Source organism: Parus major, chromosome 8 (assembly GCF_001522545.3).
Source record: "Parus major isolate Abel chromosome 8, Parus_major1.1, whole genome shotgun sequence".
NCBI lineage: Eukaryota > Metazoa > Chordata > Aves > Passeriformes > Paridae > Parus > Parus major.
The window spans coordinates 6,926,947-6,945,354 of NC_031777.1; the positions used below are offsets into that span (position 1 = coordinate 6,926,947).

The 18,408-nt window shown below is 43.8% G+C and overlaps 1 protein-coding gene across 2 annotated transcripts in view; it reads right to left on the minus strand.

The window, feature by feature from the left end:
- LAMC1 (laminin subunit gamma 1) overlaps nt 1–18,408 on the minus strand; it is a 75,748-nt gene that overhangs the window by 14,963 nt on the left and 42,377 nt on the right. The window contains exons 1-5 of one of the 2 annotated variants that reach the window (XM_015635656.3): nt 13,008–13,246; nt 6,708–7,012; nt 4,889–5,019; nt 3,314–3,480; nt 2,209–2,397 (exon numbers count right to left, since the gene is read on the minus strand). In XM_015635656.3, coding sequence (XP_015491142.1) covers nt 2,209–2,397; nt 3,314–3,480; nt 4,889–5,019; nt 6,708–7,012; nt 13,008–13,017 — 802 coding nt within the window. In that variant the 5' untranslated portion in view covers nt 13,018–13,246. Of the gene's footprint in view, nt 1–2,208; nt 2,398–3,313; nt 3,481–4,888; nt 5,020–6,707; nt 7,013–13,007; nt 13,247–18,408 lie in introns of those variants that run through there. The other variant, XM_015635655.3, reaches the window with a different exon arrangement.

Sequence of the window (18,408 nt, forward strand, 5' to 3'; positions counted from 1 at the left end):
GAAAGTGGGAAGCACAGTCTCAAGCTGAATGGGTGACAGTTTACCTAAAGACTGCCTCGAGTTCACAGGGATTTTAGATAGACAGATAAAAATATATCTATAAATATAATATTTATAAATATATATTAATAGATATAAACATAATATATATGTTTATATACAAAGTATAATTTTAACTTCAAATTGCCTTCTCCTGCTTCATCCTCATTTGCATGCCTCCAATTCCACATCTGTTTTACTCTGCAATATGTAATTTCCAAGATTTTATTCCCTGAATCCCTTGTGTTCCCCCTAATCAGCATCTCCCCTTTCCCTGACCTCTCCCTTTCACACTCCCAATTTCCTTCCCTGACTCCTAAGTTGCGTTTAAAGACTAAACTACCTCTTTTTGAAGCAAGGCTGCACGTACCACTATGAATCCTAGTAAACTCCTGAGCAAAACCCTCATTTTTGGAAGGACACCTTCCTCAGTACTGCTCCATTCAAGTGGTGCTGCACAAGAAGCAGTGGCAGGTTTCTTTAATCCATAGTGGAAAAAATGCTTTTTCCCAAGCATTCATGTAGCTGCCAGCTCGGAGCTGCCAGCACTTTAAGAGTCAATTACCAGGACAAAAATATTTTAATAAACAGAAATAGTTGTTTGTTTCCACTTCAATCCACATCAGAAGATTTTAGCAAAGGGAAGAGTTATAAGATGATTAGGCTGGATGGCACAAAACCATTATCATATACAGCTGAAGTTCAAATGTGCTTTGCAGTCCCTTTAATGAAATAATAAACAAACAAACAAACAAATAATCCTTTTGGATTATTTAGGAAAAAGGAGTACTTGACAAAAAAATACCAATCCAAACATATCCAGGAGTGGTTTTGTTTGGATTGGTATTTCAGGGCATTCAAACCCTGGGTGTCAGTGTGTCACAGCATACAAGCGGATGGATAAGTTATAAAGGCCTCTGAAAGCTGTCCTTAAAGACCTGAGAAGTCACCTTCCTGCATCTTTTCGACTGTCTCAGCTGACATCAACCCTCATCCCTCTTAAAATAAGGTCTAACACAAAGACCCAGGAAAGCAGTCAGAAGAAGAAAGGGCCTTTATTGGTCAAAAATTTCACAACTGAATGACTTCTTGACAAAATTAGATGGGAGATGCACCCTGGCAGACCTCTCCCTGGTTGTTTTTAGGGCATGATGCAAGCAATGACTTATACCAGCAACTCTTTTGAAACCTCACATCATATCTTACTATGTGTGTTACACTTTTCCCTCCTTCCACTTTACTTGCTATGGGCTGGTGTAGTTATGGGATCCCTCCTTACAGGTTAAGTGTATGGGAATGGAGAACAAGACTCAGAGCACTGCTCAACTCATGACTGAATTGGATGTACTAAGTCTAGCGGGCTGCAAGCCCTGGCAAGTCAAGGCAGAACCCTGAATGAGGAATCAAAAGGTGTGCTTGGTATGCTTTGTTTAAGATAAATCATGCAGGACCGTACATGCCTGTGCAGGTCTGTGCAAGGCTATGATTTAGCAATGTTACTAAGAAATATGATTGTTACTAGTTTTAGCTATAGCTGAAAAAGTATAAATACTTTTGGAATCAATAAACGGCTTAACTGATGCAAATCATGGAGACCTGTCTCATCAATTGCCAACATAAGTGGTTCCCTTCACGACAAAAGATTTATTTTCCTGCCAGAATTATCCCCATCCCTGTTTTTTCAAAAGGAGTTTAACTACATATTTTGAGTTAACTTTTTTTTATCTCACCCCACCCCCTTTTGTGTTTAATGTTACATTGGTTTGTATTTATAGTGCTTGGATACTCAGTAGGAGAAACTGATGCAGCAGCTAAAGTTTACTAGAACTTCTCAGCATGAACCACTTCCAGAAATACCCACTCACGTCATCTTGGTTTTTAAGAATTTAAATGAGTTCTTTAGTACTGGGAGCATCCAGAAAAAAAAAAAAAAATGTATTTCAGAATACATTTGGAGAAGTAAATGCTGCAGAGGTGACCCATCTGCCCCTGCCACCCTAACCCCATTTAGATCCAAGGGTAACTTAAACCGAAATACAACCGAGTAAGTATTTCCTACATGTAGGAAATTCTTTTTATCCCGGAGTTTGCAATGAGCTGCATGGCCTAAAGAAGAGGTGCATTTGTGCATGGAAGTTTGCAAGCAGCTGCGTTTGCAGCACTGCTCACCGACTGGATTGCAGCTGCATGGCAGACAGGCCTCATCACTGGCCAGGCGGTAGAAGCTGTCCCGGCAGCGCTCGCAGTGGGGTCCATCTGTGTTGCCGGCACAGGCGGTGCAGTGGCCGCCATGGCCCGTGGCACGGTACAACTCGGGGTCAAAGTAGCACTCCTGGGACCGCCCGTTGCAGTCGCATGCTGCAAAGACAGGGCACTATCAGTGACCAGCCCATCCCAACAGCACAAAACTTACCCTGCACAGTTCAGCTGTAAAGGAGTTGGAGTTTTTAATCACTCCAAGACCTGAAACAAACTTGAGACCATTCTCATCAATGCCCAAAAGAAAACCAGCATTTTCTACCCCACTTCTTTCGACATCAGGCTGCCACTTGCAGTCAAAATGTCCTCCCACAGCATCACCGATCTCTGTCATCCAAACAAGCATGAAAAAGTAACATGAGGCTACTCCATGCTGTAATGAAAGCTTCTCTCCTGGACTGCAAATCCTGAGACAGTGGGACATCCCAATTTCACCAGCCCATTGAGGGAAGCAACAGACAGCTGTGACCTATCTAGACACACAGAAGTCAGACAGGAAGAAAACTTTTTTGTCTGAAAAAGTTTCCTCATAAAGTAAACTATGAGGTGCCGCGGTCTGGGACAAAACACCAAGCAAATTTGTGTTCCATGACAGAGACCTGCATTTGCGGTCCAGAAATTAGATTAAATAATCAACAAGTAACTGTAAAAACCAATAACCCAAACACAAAAATCAGCTGATGCTAAATGAAGTGGTTTTGGAAGGGCAATTATACTCCAGCATAGTAAACAGATTTTTTTTTCCCATGGGTCTCATAAAGTACAAGCCTGTACATTTTTGCAGGACACCTCTTTCTTAAAGGTGGTTCCTGTCCTTCTCCAGAAAGAAGATGCCCATTCCTAGGGCAGGACTCCCACAGGACAGGAGTGGAATGACCAACAGTCCCATGATCTGTGCTTAATGCTGACTAATTGTAACTGAGACAAATTAAAACAAGGCAGGGCCAGCTTGTGGCTGCCAGCAGAGGCAGGGGACCCTGTCCCAGACAAGCTGTCTGCAGGTGCAGCCACATACGCAGGCACTCGTTGGCGCTCTCTGCGGTTGCCCTCCTCCATGGGCGGTCGTTGAAGAAAGGAAGGCACTTCTCACAGTCCACTCCGAAGGTGTTGTGCTTGCAGTTGCAGACCAGCTTCCCAAGCTCATTCTTCACACACTCACTTGCGTGCCCATTGCATTTGCATCTGGTTCAGGAGAGGTAAGGAACAGGTATTAAAACTCCTGAGCTCCAGGTCACCCACAAAGCAATACCAAAAAACAAGGCCCAGATATCAAAATCTGAGATGAGAGAAATTTGAAGGTAGATGATTACAACAAAATCAAGACCAACACTGCTATCATTCAGTCTGGAGAAGAGGGGGCATCATGGATATCTTATGGAGGCCCTTCTAGAAAGGGTTTTACAAGATAAACTTTTTATCAGGGCCTGTAGTGATGGGAAAAGGGACAGTAATTTCAAACACCTTTCAAATTTTAATTTAAAAGACGGTGGGGTTAGATTGGACATAAGGAATCAATGTTCAACAATGAGGGTGGTGGGACACTGGCACAGGTTGCCAAGAGAAGCTGTGTCTGCCCCATCCCCAGAAGTGTCCAAGGCCAGGCTGCACAGGGCTTGGAGCAACCTGGGATAGTGGAATGTGTCCCTGGCCACAATGGTGGTTGAAAGATCTCTGAAGGTCCCTTCCAAACCAAACTATTCTATGAAACAAAGAGGTGCAGCCTGCTCTAGGTAGGCATTTAGAAAGGGAAGAAAGCTGCTTTGCTGTCTTCAGACTAATCTGAGTAGGAGAAGCAAAGATTTAGCTGGCTTTATGTCAGTAAATTTTCTGCAACTTCTCTCTTGTGAGAGCCCAGAACACGCTATGTTCACCGAGTATGGGCTATTGTGGTATCAGTAGGAAATTAAATAGCACAAAGGCAACTAATACAGAAGACCAGGGACCTCCAGACTGGTGGTGCAGCCAATACAAATCTCCATTTGGCCAAATCCCAGTCTCAGGACCATCATATGCAAACAGTCCAAAACCCTGCAGTGGTCTCATCTCTGTTTATTAAAACATTTTATCATCAACTACTTAAGGTTTAAACATTCTACAATAGACTTTGGCAAAAGGAATGGACAATCACAACTGTATCTGTGTTTCAGACCTCCAAAGGAGATAGCTTTTTCAATATATGTGAAGTAGAGGCACTGAGATTTTCTACTTACTGTTATTCTAGAGTACAGATACAGGCAGAGAAGAATTTAATAACACATTAAAAACCACAGAAACCACAGAGCAGAAAAAAATTTCTTATTTTGTTTTTCATTTTAGTTCCTTTTTTTACCATTTACCCTCTCAAATCACTTAATATTTCATCTAATCAAGGAAAAAAAAATTGATCTCCGCCAACTCTGAAGTTATAGCCACAAAAGCTTATATACAATATTTGCAAATTATGTAAAATTCATTCTAAAGCATTCTTGATTTAGGACAGTCAGTAAAGACCAGAGCCTATTGGTATCATGTAAATACAGTCAGTATCTTTAAAACAGTCCAGCAAAACTAACCAAAAACTTTAGTAAGGACAGTTTTATTGTCTACTCACCTACCACCCACAGCAAAATCAGAAATTGCATAGTAGTAAGACTTCAGAACTTTTGGGTCATTGAAAACTTCATCTCCAAATGTGTTCAGACGATTGAGGGTCACTCTAATATCTGTAGCTGTCACCCATTCCTAGAGCAGACAGAAATCCCATCAGATGAAACACCCTCTCTCTTGAGAGAGTACCAGTCATTAGCAGTTCTATTAATAAAGTCATTCATCAGCAGCTGGTTCTTTCCTCATTGTTTTCCCCTCTGCACCTCCAGAGCTCACATGCTCTCACCCCAGAAGCCTGATGCCACATCCTCTTGGTTCAAATGGGTTTTCCCGACTCTTTCTCATCTCTGGAGACCCCTTCCAAAGCCTCTTCACATCCTGATGGCTTTCAACCAGGAAGCACTGAGTAATCTCTCCAGCAAATAGTGCAGGGCAGGCAGTTATGCCAGCTTGGTAACTACGTGTCTGGCTGTAGTTTTCCTACAAAGCTATGCAGCACCAATGGGAGAAGCTTTAGGTTACATTTGTCTGCAGACGTATTGCAACAGACTAAAAGATACAGACAGACAAATGACTGAGGCTGGGGAAGCTGAGAAAGACAGACAGATGTGACTTACAACACAAGAATTTTTCATAATATTTGCTTAGCATCTGTAACACACTGTCCTGCCCTTGTGCAGCAACAGCCAGCACACGGCCTGTTGCCAAATTTCACATCACCTTCTGCCAGCCACTGACACTAGCACTGCTTTGGTTTTATTATACCATTTACAAAGCTGTTTTCCTTCAAACACCATAAAAAAGAACACAAAGAAACATCCTGTATGTACAACTGTGCAGCACCTATGTCACTGCTCAGCCAGCAACATAGTGTTTATTTACTGAATTGCAAACACTGACATGAACACATGGAAATACCAATCACAACATACACATTTAATTCAGTTCTGAAATGCAACACCAGGGGTTGACACATATTTTAGGAAACTGGCCGTCAGATCTCTATTCCTTACATAGAGAGTTCATCAGAAAATCATACACATTGCTAACGTGAAATCTCCTTGTTCACCTTAGCATTAAGACATGGTTTTCTGCAAGGGTTGGCTACACCAATGAGGTGGCCAAACTGGTTCTTTCCCACTTTAGAAGTTCTTCATCCTTTCCCATTAATCTTATTTTTTCATTTCCCCAGTGAGGCAAACCCCACAGCTTTAGCTCCTTGCTGCAATATAAACTGGAGAAGTCATTAAGCAGAACACAAAAACTAGCAACCCCCCCTGCCAAGCCACTTGCAAGAGAAAAATACCAAAGATAAAATCAAACTTCTCTGCTTCAATACACATGTAAGAGAATAGGGTAGGGATTCCTGTAATGCTTTATGTATTTAGAAGAATCTTACATTTCTTACTTTTTTCTGCTTGAAATATACATGCAGATGCCTCAAATATTAACTGGACCAAGATTTTACCTTCCTCTGTTCTTGTATCTGAGATAACAGCAGAATGTCCACAGCTGCTTTCTAAGTTGGAAGAGATTTACATTCATACTCTGAAGGCTCCTGTGATGCCTACTGACAAATCACCCTTAATCACCGGGTTTGCTTTTTTGTACCATAAACTTACTATCAACAGACTCAAGAGTTCAACTCTTCCTTCAAAAGTCATCATCTCTGTGGATAGTCCATCCCAACTTAGCTATGCAAGGGCCTTTCACTATGAGTAAGGGCTATAGTGCAGCCCAGTCAGCACAAAGCCACCATCCACAGTGACTCAACAGGAAGACTCAGCTCAGACCACCTGACCAACATAGTTCTGTTCACGTACCTGCAGCACTGGGCTGTTGTCAAAGTTGTAGGCACTGGGACGCCCCTCCAGTGTTGAGAAGGCCACATTGCCTCCAGTAAGAGGGGAGATGTCACTGAACTCATCAGTGCAGAGTGCCTGCTGCTCGTCCTCCCCAGTGCGGATAAAGCCACGGTTGATTTTGTGGTAGGTGCTCTCACAGGATCCACTGTAGTACTGGTAGGGCACCCAAGGGCCATCCTCCTGCGTGCGCTTGTAGATGGCAAAACTCTCAGGCCGGCTGGTGTGGAACTTCAGGCGCACATACGTGATGTCAAACGCTTTTCCTGTGGGAAAGAGACACATGTGAGAAAGACTCAAAATTGAGAAAGAAGGGAAAGAGCTGCACTGCATTTCTCTCTCTGGAGAAACATCTCCCAGCATTATCCCTAAGGATGAGCATGTCCAGCAACACCAGAAGTACCTCTTCCAGTCCAGTACTGTATCTCCAAGCAAAGACAAGGTGAAGAAACTGAAAGCAGAAGTTGAGAGCAGGCTGAATAGCTAAATAAAGAGACCTACAAGCTTCTGTGCAACCAAACATATTTCAGAAGCTGCAATTCTCTTCTGCATACATCCCTAACAGATGACAGACTACATCAGACACGTGAGCAGCTTGTGTGTATTTAAAACCAAGCCCAAGCTGACATTTGATGATACTTCTCCTAAGTATATGCATGGGAGAAACAGTATTAACCAGACAGGAACAAGTCACACTGTAGAGCCTGGTTTGTACCTCTGCTTCCTTCCTAAATACCTCTATCACTTTTTACAGCTCACAAAGTTTTTCCTCCAGCTCTAAACTTTCCAACAACAGCCCTCTTCTACTCATTCCCTGGGAGAAACAAAATGAGTTTGTGAATGAGAAACAAAATGAGGTTTAAGTTTTCCATATCATGTGACTAAAGTCACCAAGGCATTTTTCAGATCAGAGTGCAATAATTTACAAGCTACCCATGTTCTCCATCTCCTAGAAGGACAAAAGAAAATCCACCACCTTGCCCTCTGTTCTCCTCCTAGCCTGTCTGTGACAGGCAGCACATCATCCTCCCTCATGAGTCCTCTCCAGTGACTTGAGCATCTACCCCCATGCAACAGCCCAGGGGAGTCATGTCCCTGAGAGAACCCATTAGGAGAAAAGGATACCACTCTTCAGCCACCTTTGTCTGCTATTCATGCTGGCCAAGGGTTCCCAGGAGGAGGCATACAGCTGTGTACCAGCTGTTCTTGCTCCACTTCAACAAGCCGACTGTGTATGATCAGGACACCCTGGAGCACGTAGAGAGCTTGCTAAAACGACGTTGAGATTGTTTTGAATAAAACCTTGGGTGTTTAGTCCCTGCCATGCTCTTTCATGTTCCCACCACTTTCAAGAAAAACAGTGCTCTAAGCAGAATTTGCAGCCATCACTGGTTCTTTCTTTGATAAAAAAAAGCTACTGGAGGAGTTTCAGCTGGTTGATAAACAGGTTTTTTTAACCTGTAGAAGTCACACAGATTTAACCTCAACTTGTAAAATGAATGAACTGTACCATGTTAAACTTTAACATGAGGCTTGTCGTTTACTGAAGGGTTCACCTCCTATGAGCAGAGACAGCACCACGCACCAAGAAAAGAATGTCCTCAAAGGACACCTGCACAACCTGACAGCCATGAATTAAGTCATGAACCATGGTTCTGCCCTGCAGGCCTCCCAGTGATTAGGCTGGGGGCCAACCTACATTAAGCACATCACACCCAAAGCCTCTCTTGCACGAGAGAGGAACCAAAGTAGGAGAAGCACAGCAAGGGGTCCAGAAACCAACATACCTGAAAAAATCAAAATATACAGCATCTGAAAAATTATGCCCCCCAACGTGTTCGTTTAGCATAGCATGTTTTTTGGTAGCAGTGGGGCCCACAGGGGTAGCTTCTGTGAGAAGCTGCTAGAAGTTTCCACCGCGTTCAACAGAGAGCCAGTCTCTGACAACTCTGGAGATAGACATGCTGCTGCCCAATTAGAGAGGTTGGTAACACCTCTGTGATGACATATTTAAGAAGAAAATCAAAACAGGAAGTGCACAGTTTTTTTTCCCAGGGCTGGTGAAGCGTGGTTGCTGGGGGCCCATCCCCGGGACGGTGCGCGGCAATGCACGGCGACCACCTCCATCTCAGCACGGCCCGCAGCGAGCCTTGCCTACCTGGCCACCCCTAGCCAGCTGCACCGCAGGCAGAAGGGCAGGGGCGGTGGCTTCCCTTTCCCGGTGTCCCGCATGAAGAGAGGCATTAAATAGCGCCAGCACTGCAGCAGCTGCCACTGCCCATGTGGTGGCGGCAGGGCTTGCTCGGCCAGCAGTGGAAGCGTGACAGGCAATTTCGCCAGCACGGAACCTAGACGAGATCAACTTCGCGGCACTGTGGGATCTTGCAAGAATCTTCGAATCAGTGGAACTTGTTGACAACGGTACCCACAAGCAGCAGTTTCTCTTCTAGTCAGAAAAGGGGGGGAAATGAGGACATGTGAGGGAAAACAACATGGCGACTCCAAGGTCAATGGAAAAGAAAGACAGGGAGGAGGTGCTTCAAGTGTTGGAGTGGAGATTCCTCTGGAAGCCATAGTGAGGACTACGGTGAAATAAACTGTCCTCTTTAAAGCATGAAGTCCACAGGGGATGCAGAAATCCACTCGCAGCCTGTGGGAAAAGTGGAGCAGGTAGGTGTTAGAGAAAGCTGTAGTCTAGTGGGAGACCTGACTAGAGAAAGAGGGACCCTGCTTCCAGAGATAGAGAGAAAAAGCCCTTGCTTCCAAACGAGAGCACTTTATCCTTAAAAGACTGAACCCTGTGGACAAATGACCCATGCCACAATAGTTTTGGGAAGACTCTTTGCCCATGGGAGGGATCCCACAGCATAACAGAAAAAAGACTCCTCTCCCTGAGCGAACAGAAAAAGATCTTGAATGACAAACTGACTAAAACCCCCCATGCCCTGTCTTCCTGCGCTGTCAGTGGGAAAGAGGGAGGGGCTGGGGGAAAACAGGTGTTTTAAAGGCTTATTTTATTTCTCATTATCCTCCTCTGACTCTGTTAATAATAAATTTACTTTATAACTTTAAAATTGAACCTGTATTTCTCATAAAGTGTTTTCTTACAGCCCTTAATTCATGAGCTCTTTTTGTTAATTTTTTTCCCCCTCTCCTCTGCTCAACTGTAACAAAAGAAAGTAAGCAAACAACTTTAATGGATACCTGGTGTTTGGCCAGTGTCACATTACAACTACCAAGAAGAGAAAAAGACCAATTTGGTGTTTAAACTACCCACCAAATAGTATTGTCTGTGCATGACACGTAGGACAGCTGGGACATTATAAAGATACAAGCCCTCTGATACTTCCTACAAAATACCTTTCCCTCTTTATATCATGTGTGCAGTTATGGATGACCTAAGCACAAGACTGGAATCCAGACATTCACAATCATGGCTTTTGCTGGGTACCAGCTCACTGTTGGTTAGAGGTTAATTATTTTAATGAGATTTTCTTACACACAGAAAACAAGTGAGAAGCAAGCACCACCATTAATGCCAAACTGCTTTTTCCAGAGGATCAACAGTCAGCACTGTGAAAAATGAGGTTCACATAATTTTTATAGAATTTAAAAGTTTAATAAAAAAACAATTAGGAGAAAAAAATTAAGTATACAGATACGGCCGGGTGTCTCTGCATTCAGCTAAGAGAGCACACCTTACTAACAAAGGATTGTCCCTTAAAAACAGGACTCTACTACATATCCATAAATTCTCATACATATTCATACATTCTTCTTAGGATCTTTGGTGTTCTTCTGTTTAGTTTTCTCTTGCCCCCTTCCCAATAGATCAATCTTCTTGGCGCCATTGAGATTTACATTCTCTGATACCAGGAATGCAATAAATTCCACCCCCAGAGCTCTGGTCACTGCTGTCTTCATCTGGATAAGATAGTTTACAAATGCAGGAGTCTCTAGCTATTTTTTCCTCAGTCTTTAGGTTATACAAACAAAGGCAGTTTTTATTTTAATACTATGCCATAACCTAACATATATGTATTATACTACTATTTCTAAATTTCATCAATAACAGAAATAAAGAAAACTATATTAATACAACAAAATTTCTCATTCTTATACACATAACATTCATTTTAATATTTGCGGAAAGCCAACAATATAAAATGTATCTATAACAGCACTAACTTAGCTTAGGCATTCCCTCCTTTTCCTGCTCAGTACAAGAGATGAATCCTGTTTCCATGTATTTGGAGTGTTTTTCTCATGAATCACAGTGTAGGTAAGAAGCAAGCATCCTGCGTACAAATCGGATCCTCTCAGCTTTCCTGTCTCTCTTACTACATGGGCTCTTCTCAAAGAGAGCTCCTTACTTGAGATCAAAGTATGCTTGAGGTAGGAACAACATGCACACACAGGAACTCAAGACAAACATCTTTTTCAGGTCCATGTTAAACAAACCCAGGATAAACATCACATCTTTTCCAGGTAAAAGGCAAGGGGCCAAGAAGCAAATATTTCCTCCTTCTTCTGCAGGAATACCCTAGTGCGTTGACCTGCAATTTGGCAGCCTATCCCAGAACTTCACTGACAACTTGGATGGAGGGCAACTAAAAAACACAACTACTATCGTAGTTTTATCAGTAGTACAAGTGTCATGAGCTTAATGAGCTGAGTTTTCTTTGAGCTTATAAGGCAAGATAAAGCAAAATCTAACACTGAAATCCCTGGTGGGGCCTTCAATGGCAAGTGAGAACAGGAAAACATCAGGCAACAGCAGCCATTTCCTAAGTCAAGAGGGGATAAAAAATTAGCCAGAGACAACAATGAAGGTCACTTCATTAAAAACTGTATCAGCTGAATTGTCAGGAATACCCTGCTCTTTTGAATTGGGGTGGTTATTTTTCTTCCACTAGTACTACATTCCTCTGGTGTGAAGCAAAACCTCTGTGTTCAGGCTTCATCAGGATGGGAAAGAAATGCTTCAAAAGCAAAAAAAATCCTGGGAATGATGAGGGGGCTGAGCATGTTCTTTCACACACACACACAGCTTTCAGCTCTAGATGAAAGGCTGGGTCACAGGCTGCTTGTCCCAGAAAATAACTACTTTTTTTGCTCTCCACTATAACTGAATTACGATCCGTTTCCTGACAAGGTCTCCCACAACTCCTTGTAAAAGTCCCAACTCAGCTAAAGGCACAGCACATGCTAACTGCACTCTGAGCAGCACGAAAACATTTTCCCTGGGAACCCCTTCTGCTAAATGGCAAAGACCCTCCCTTTTTCATCTCCAGTTTTACGTGGCAGGCCAAACCCCTCCCAACTGAGCAACCCACGTGAAAAAGACATTTATGGCAGCTGGTAGCATAACTCTTTGAGCAGTGCAGTTAATGGCATTAAAAAGGAATGCAGATAATGCACAGAGAGAGGCTATGCAGTGCCTGGCCAGTACATACTGTTGGAACAATTGAGTTTTCCCGAGACCAGCTGACACAGTGTGGAAATGTGTTTCCCCACTGTTCACACTGAACGTAAATGCTGAGCTTAACAGCCTAGCAAGTTCATTGAAGTTGCAGAGCCTTTTTCTAGCAAAGATAAGCAGCCCAGGTTGCTTTCAAGTCTTGCTGGGCTGAATAAACATACACAGCTATTTCGTTAAGAAATGGTGACAGCAACAATCACATGAAAGGCAATTTTAAACATTACATTTTGAAGACAAAAAGACATTGTTCTCCTGTTCCTAGAAGCCAGTACTGACTTGGAGCTCAGTTTGGTTTAGAACTGCCTGATAGTGTCAAGTGTCAGGTAGTATTTCCCTGTGTGTATTGAGAAGTGGCAGATCTATTTTGCAGGAGGAACTCCAGATGCTGGAATCAGTGACCATAAGCTTAGCACTTCATGAGTGCAACCTGACATGTGTTTAAAGCATTTAGAGCTCAAAATCATGAGCCACACATCTTAAAACTGCATCTTTTCTGAGGCATGGAGCTGTTCACCAGCAAGTGACAAGGTGACACGATAAGCAGCCCCCTCTGACAATTCAAGATGATGCAGAAAACCTTTAATCCCTTCCTCTACTGTAAGCAAGCACACACACAAACCTTCAAGACAATACTGCAATTACAGATTGAAAGGAGCAAGCAAGTCCTGGGAGGACTGGAGAGAACAGCAGAAGAGAAAGGCAGCAGCAGAGAGAGGCAGCAGAAGTGGCATTGAAAATGTTCAGCATTGTTTGATTCAGGGGATACTGCCCCAACCAACCTGCTCCCATTGTTGGGTTTGGCCAGTTGTCATCAGCAATTACAGCTCTCCTTCAGCTGGGAGATCACCAAATTCAGTATCCCGAGGTCCACCAGGAAATGTGCCATGCTAAAACCCCTATAAAGCAAATGCCATTTAGATCTTCAGGAACTCCTCCCTTTTCCCTGAAGTTAGGAATTCAATTAGTTCTACACACAAAAGACCTCCTTGTATTCAGGCCCCTGAGAATGGATGGATAATTTACATCAGGAAAACTGTCCCACCAGCTGGCACGATGACTACAAGTGTTGAATTGTGAGCAGATGCCTGGGTGAGATAAACCCAGAGGACACTTGGCCTCCTTAATTCTCAATCCATTCGAACCCCATGCACATAGGATTGGCACATGGGAATAATCAGTGCTACCTCTCCTGCATACAGCCACTGAGTTTTGCTGAGGGAAAAAAATAATCCATCTGAGAAGACTGCATTGGGCAAAGAACCAAACCTCTGCAGATTCGTTTTCCTCAAAATCCACTGGGCAGTAATGAAATGGTTCAACTTTACTGTTTCTCTTTTGGTATTTTGTAGTGACAGGACAGAGAGGAATCAAATACATTGGAATTTAAATAATAAATTGGAATTTAATGTTGCTTTTTTCTTCTGACATGTTTCTCCATCATTTCCAGGAAGATATGCCAGTTTTTCCCAGTTACTAGACCGAAATGTGCTCCATGCCGTTCACCCTTATTCCTGCCTCAACTCTGTCCTTGAACCATCAGCTCTCCCAGCACCCAGCACAATGCTGGACCAGCTGTGAGCAAAACAGACTGGCTCCAATTCTTCCAGAATCTCAGATCCCAGAACCTCACACAAGCAGTGTGCTCCTTGCAGAGGACAGAAACCTGGATGTCAGAAGACAGAGGCCAATTCACAAGGTCTTCAAGACCAATCGCTGCCTCTTGAGCAAACCGACCACACCCAAGTTCTCACCTACGGCAGTATTCTGTTCAGCCTCTCATGCTAGAAGCCCTCATGGCTTACAGGGGCAGCAAATGAGAGGACAATATTTAAGGAGATTAAGTTATCCCATCTAATAGAATGGGATAGGACTTTTCAGCATGCAGATGGGCAACAAGACCAGGACAGAGTTTATAAGGAGGGGAGGAGAGTGAGAAAAACCCCGATGAGAGGAATGACAGGTTTGTCTTTACAAACAAGCTGTGGGTCTGCTGATAAGATGAAACTATCACTGAGAGATAACAGAAACAATGGGATGGATTCCACTGAAGGATGAAAAAGACTGAGGAAACACCATAAATTCCGTAAGAGTTAAGAATTAAGAGGGCGGTTATGCACTGGGGTGGATATCTCCGGTATCACGCATTCCGGGAAGTCTGTACCTCTCAAGTACCTCAGCCTATGGGGAAAGAGACAAGGGACATGCGGCCGGGAAATTGGGATAAAAAGGAGGCTGTGCCCTCCAAAAATTTGAGAGACACCAGGGGAATGCCCCATGGCCTCTCCCTTCATTTGAATAAAGTAAAAGGACTCCTCTGTCTCCTTTTTGGACATAAACCTCTGGTGTTTGTAGATTAATTTTCCTTACAATTTGGGGGCTCTTGTCTGGGATATTTCCACTGTCCGGGCAGGCGGGCAGTGAGCAGAGTTGAAGGCGCGCCTCACCCAGTTTTGGTGATCAGCTCCTCTTGGTGGCAGGCGATCAGCTGGGTTCCCAAGACTGTCCAGGAGACAGACAAGTGGCAGACCAGGGGGATCTGTGAAGAGTCCACAGGGAAGGACCACTGAAAATCTCACCAGTGAGTAAAATAAGATCTTCGGGGAGCAAACCTGGGAGGGCACCCATGGAGGACAGCACAGGTAAACCTGGGAGGGCACCCATGGAGGGTAGCACAGGTAAAATAAGGCATCTATGGAGGGTTGCAAGGGTACAGTTGAGAAGGGGCCCCAGCAAAAGGGATGACCATCCCAAAATATTTCCAAAGAATCCCTTGGAAAGAATGTGGAGTTGGTTTACACATTCTCACAGAGGTAATTAAGGATATAGACACCCAAAGGGGGCAATAAGGGAAATTCAAGAAGGGGCCTTGACACTCCATTCCCAAAGGGGGCAGTAAGGTGAGTTGAGAAAGGGTCTCGAGAATCCACGCCCAGGGGGGCAATAAGGGAAGTCAAGGAGTCTTGACAACAGGAGATTGTGTTGCAACATGTTGGAGCAGAATTGGTTAAAGGAGAGGGTGGAGAGCTATGGTTGAGGCAAGGAGTGGCAGGACCAGGCATGGAAGTGTGGGACCTGGAGCATAGGCTGGGGGTCTGTGGGGCTGCTGGGACTCAGCGCCAGGCAGTGCCTGACCCCGCCAGCCCCGGGCAGGGGCGGCTGCGGCCACTGGCCCCATGAGGCTGCGGGACGCCCTGGCCAACTGTGGTGCTGCCAGCCCACATGCTGGAGCACTGAAGCGGGGAGGAGCTGTTTGGACAATGTGGCAGGACAGGGATTGGCTCTGGTATATGGTGTGTGATAAATAGAGTGAGCACAAGGAGGAAAGACAATGGCAGAATTTTTCCGGCCCCCCAAGAGGGAAAAACTGCAGGGCCCAAAGGGTCCTCCAGGACAGAGAGGATGGGGTTGGCCACAAGGAAGTGGCAGAGGTGTTCTCTCCTCAGCAAGGGAGACCCAACCCAAACAGCGGTTGGGAAAAATCTGTGGTGCTGTCTGCAGGGCAGAGGGACACTGAAAACGGCAATGTCTGCAAAAACAGCTGGACTCTCAAGAAAGTCCAGAAGATAATGGAAATGGATTGTTAGGAGTGTCAAAGGCTCTCATTGTACCAGGAACCCACCAACCTGGAGCCTTTGTTAACTTTTAAAGTGGGTCTGGATGGAGAGGAGGTGTGTGTCCTAGTGAAAACAAGGACCTCTCAATCCACCTTAATTTTTATCCCTGAGGGGGAAAAATTGTCTAAAGAATTCTTTTGATTATTCAAGGGAGTTGTGAAGATTATGGTTTCTTCTGTGGGCTCAGAAGATTGTATGCATATTTCTCTGAAAGAATTGTAGAAATTGTAGTAAACGAATCTGGGGATTTAATTCATTTGTTTACATGAAGTTTTGTGCAGAGCTGAATAGCTCCAGTTTGGAGGGGACTACACCCCTCTGCTTTTTGTATGCTTTGTTGTAGAGAGCCAGAATTGGCAACTTTCAGTTATGAAGCCAATTCTACCTTGTGAGAAACCAGTCTGTGGTTTGTTATGGAGAGCTAGAATTGGCAAGTTCTAATCCTAAGGCAAATTCTGCAGCTGCAGCCTTGTAGGGATGGTATTGTCCTATGGAAGCCTAGGTATTGGTCATGCAGCTTCCTCTGTGGAGGCTATAAGGAAAGTTTAAGGGAAAGTATTTAATTATCTTTCCTTAATAAAGGTTATAGATGTTGAAGGTTATAAAATGTTATATATATTAAGGTTTCCTTAATAAAGGTTAATTTGTTAGTCACCTCCCTATGCCTAAGACGTACTTGATGCAAAAAATTGGGATAGGGAGCAATTGGTTACTAAAAATAAAAAAATGTGATGTGATTAGCTTTAGGCAGTGGCATTGCTTGCTGCTGAACTAGATCATGTTTATACAGAGTCACCTGTTTTGTTTGGGCAAGCTTTGCAGAAAATATTAAGAGAGTTTACTCCACCCTCAAGAGTTAAGTTGTTGCAGTATGTGGATGTTAAACAAAGTCATGCTGAAGGAATTTTAGTGCAAGAGCAGGGGGGAACACAAAGTCTGTTGCCAATCTTTCTAAACTGGGAAACCTGATAGCCAGAGCCCCATTGTCTGCAGAACTGTGAAGTCACAGCTCTGATGATGGCTGAAGCCAGAAAGCTGACAAAGGGGAGAGTATCTGATTGTTAAAGTTTCACATCAGATTAAAGCTTTGTTAACTGAGAGAGCCTCTAAGTGCATGACCAGAGCTCAGTTATTACAGTATGAGTCTTGTTTAATGGAACAGGAGGATTTAGAATTTAAAAGCGGAAAAGGTTTTAACCCAGCCTCCTGTTTGAACGGCCCTGAAGAGGGGAGCCAGGGTGAATTCCATGACTGCATTCAGGTAACAGATCTCCAGACTAAGGTAAGGGAAGATCTACGAGACATTCCATGGCCTGAGGGAGAAAATGTGTTTATTGATGAGTCTTCAAGGGTGATAGAAGGAAAGCAATTTACAGGATACTCTAATGAGAATGGAAAGCAATTAAAGGTAGGGGGAAGGTTACCCTTGGTCAGCTCAGACAGCGGAGCTGTATGCTCTTGTAAGAGCCTGTGAATTACATGGAGACAAGACAGTAAATATTTTTACTGATTCTAAATATGAATATGGGGTGATACATGCACTTGGGAAACTATGGGAAGAAAGAGGTTTATTAACCTGCAGAGGAAAGACACTGGCTCATGAGAACTTAATCTCCCACCTTGGAGGTGGTGAATTTACCAAAAAAGGTAGCAATAATACACATCAAGACGAACCAGGCAGGGTGCTCAAAAGAGGCAATAAGGAAACAGACTGGTGAAAAAGCTTGAAAAGCTGCATAATTGTCAGAAATCTCTAAGATACTTCCCCCTTGCTCCCAGTAACTGCACCCTTGCCAGAGAGGTTATCTTTTCCACCAGAAGAACTCGAGATAGTTAAAAAGAGTGGGGCAGAGGAAAGAGGGGGTAATTGGTTTACAAGGGATGATCAGCAGTGGATACCAAAAGCTCTACAGCCTTACAGTTGTTAAAACAACTTCATGAAGGAAGTCATTGGGGCTCCCGAAGAATAGCAGAAGCCTTCCTCAAAATGTATGCTGCTGTGGGTCTTTTTACTCTGGCAAAAACAGCTACTGAAAGTTGTTTGATTTGTGCTAAAACCAATAACAGAGTTACAAAGAAACTTGCCAGGGGAGGGAGGCCTTGGGCTGTATGTCCCTTCCAGAGGTGCCAGGTAGATTTTACTGAAATGCCTCGAGTAGCAAGATTTAAATCTCTTTTGGTAATAGTATTTCAGTTAACAGGGTGGCCAGAAGCATTTCCAGCTGTTTCAGCAACTACAAGGTCAGTTATTAAAGAACAGATAATTCCAAGATATGGGATTGTGGAAGCAATAGACTCAGAGAGGGGAACTCATTTTAAAGGAAAAATTCTTAAAGGAGGTATGACTGCTTTAGGGATACAATGGAACCTCCACACCCCCCGGCTTACCCAAAGCTCAGGCTGGGTTGAAAGGATGAATGGGGAAATAGGGAAGCATCTTCTGAAGCTGGTGATAGAAACTAAGATGCCGTGGGTGTGGCTCTTGCCACTAACTTTGGCAAGAATAAGGGCCAGATCCAGGGGGGATATTCAACTATCTCCCTTTGAATTGATGTTTGTAATTCCT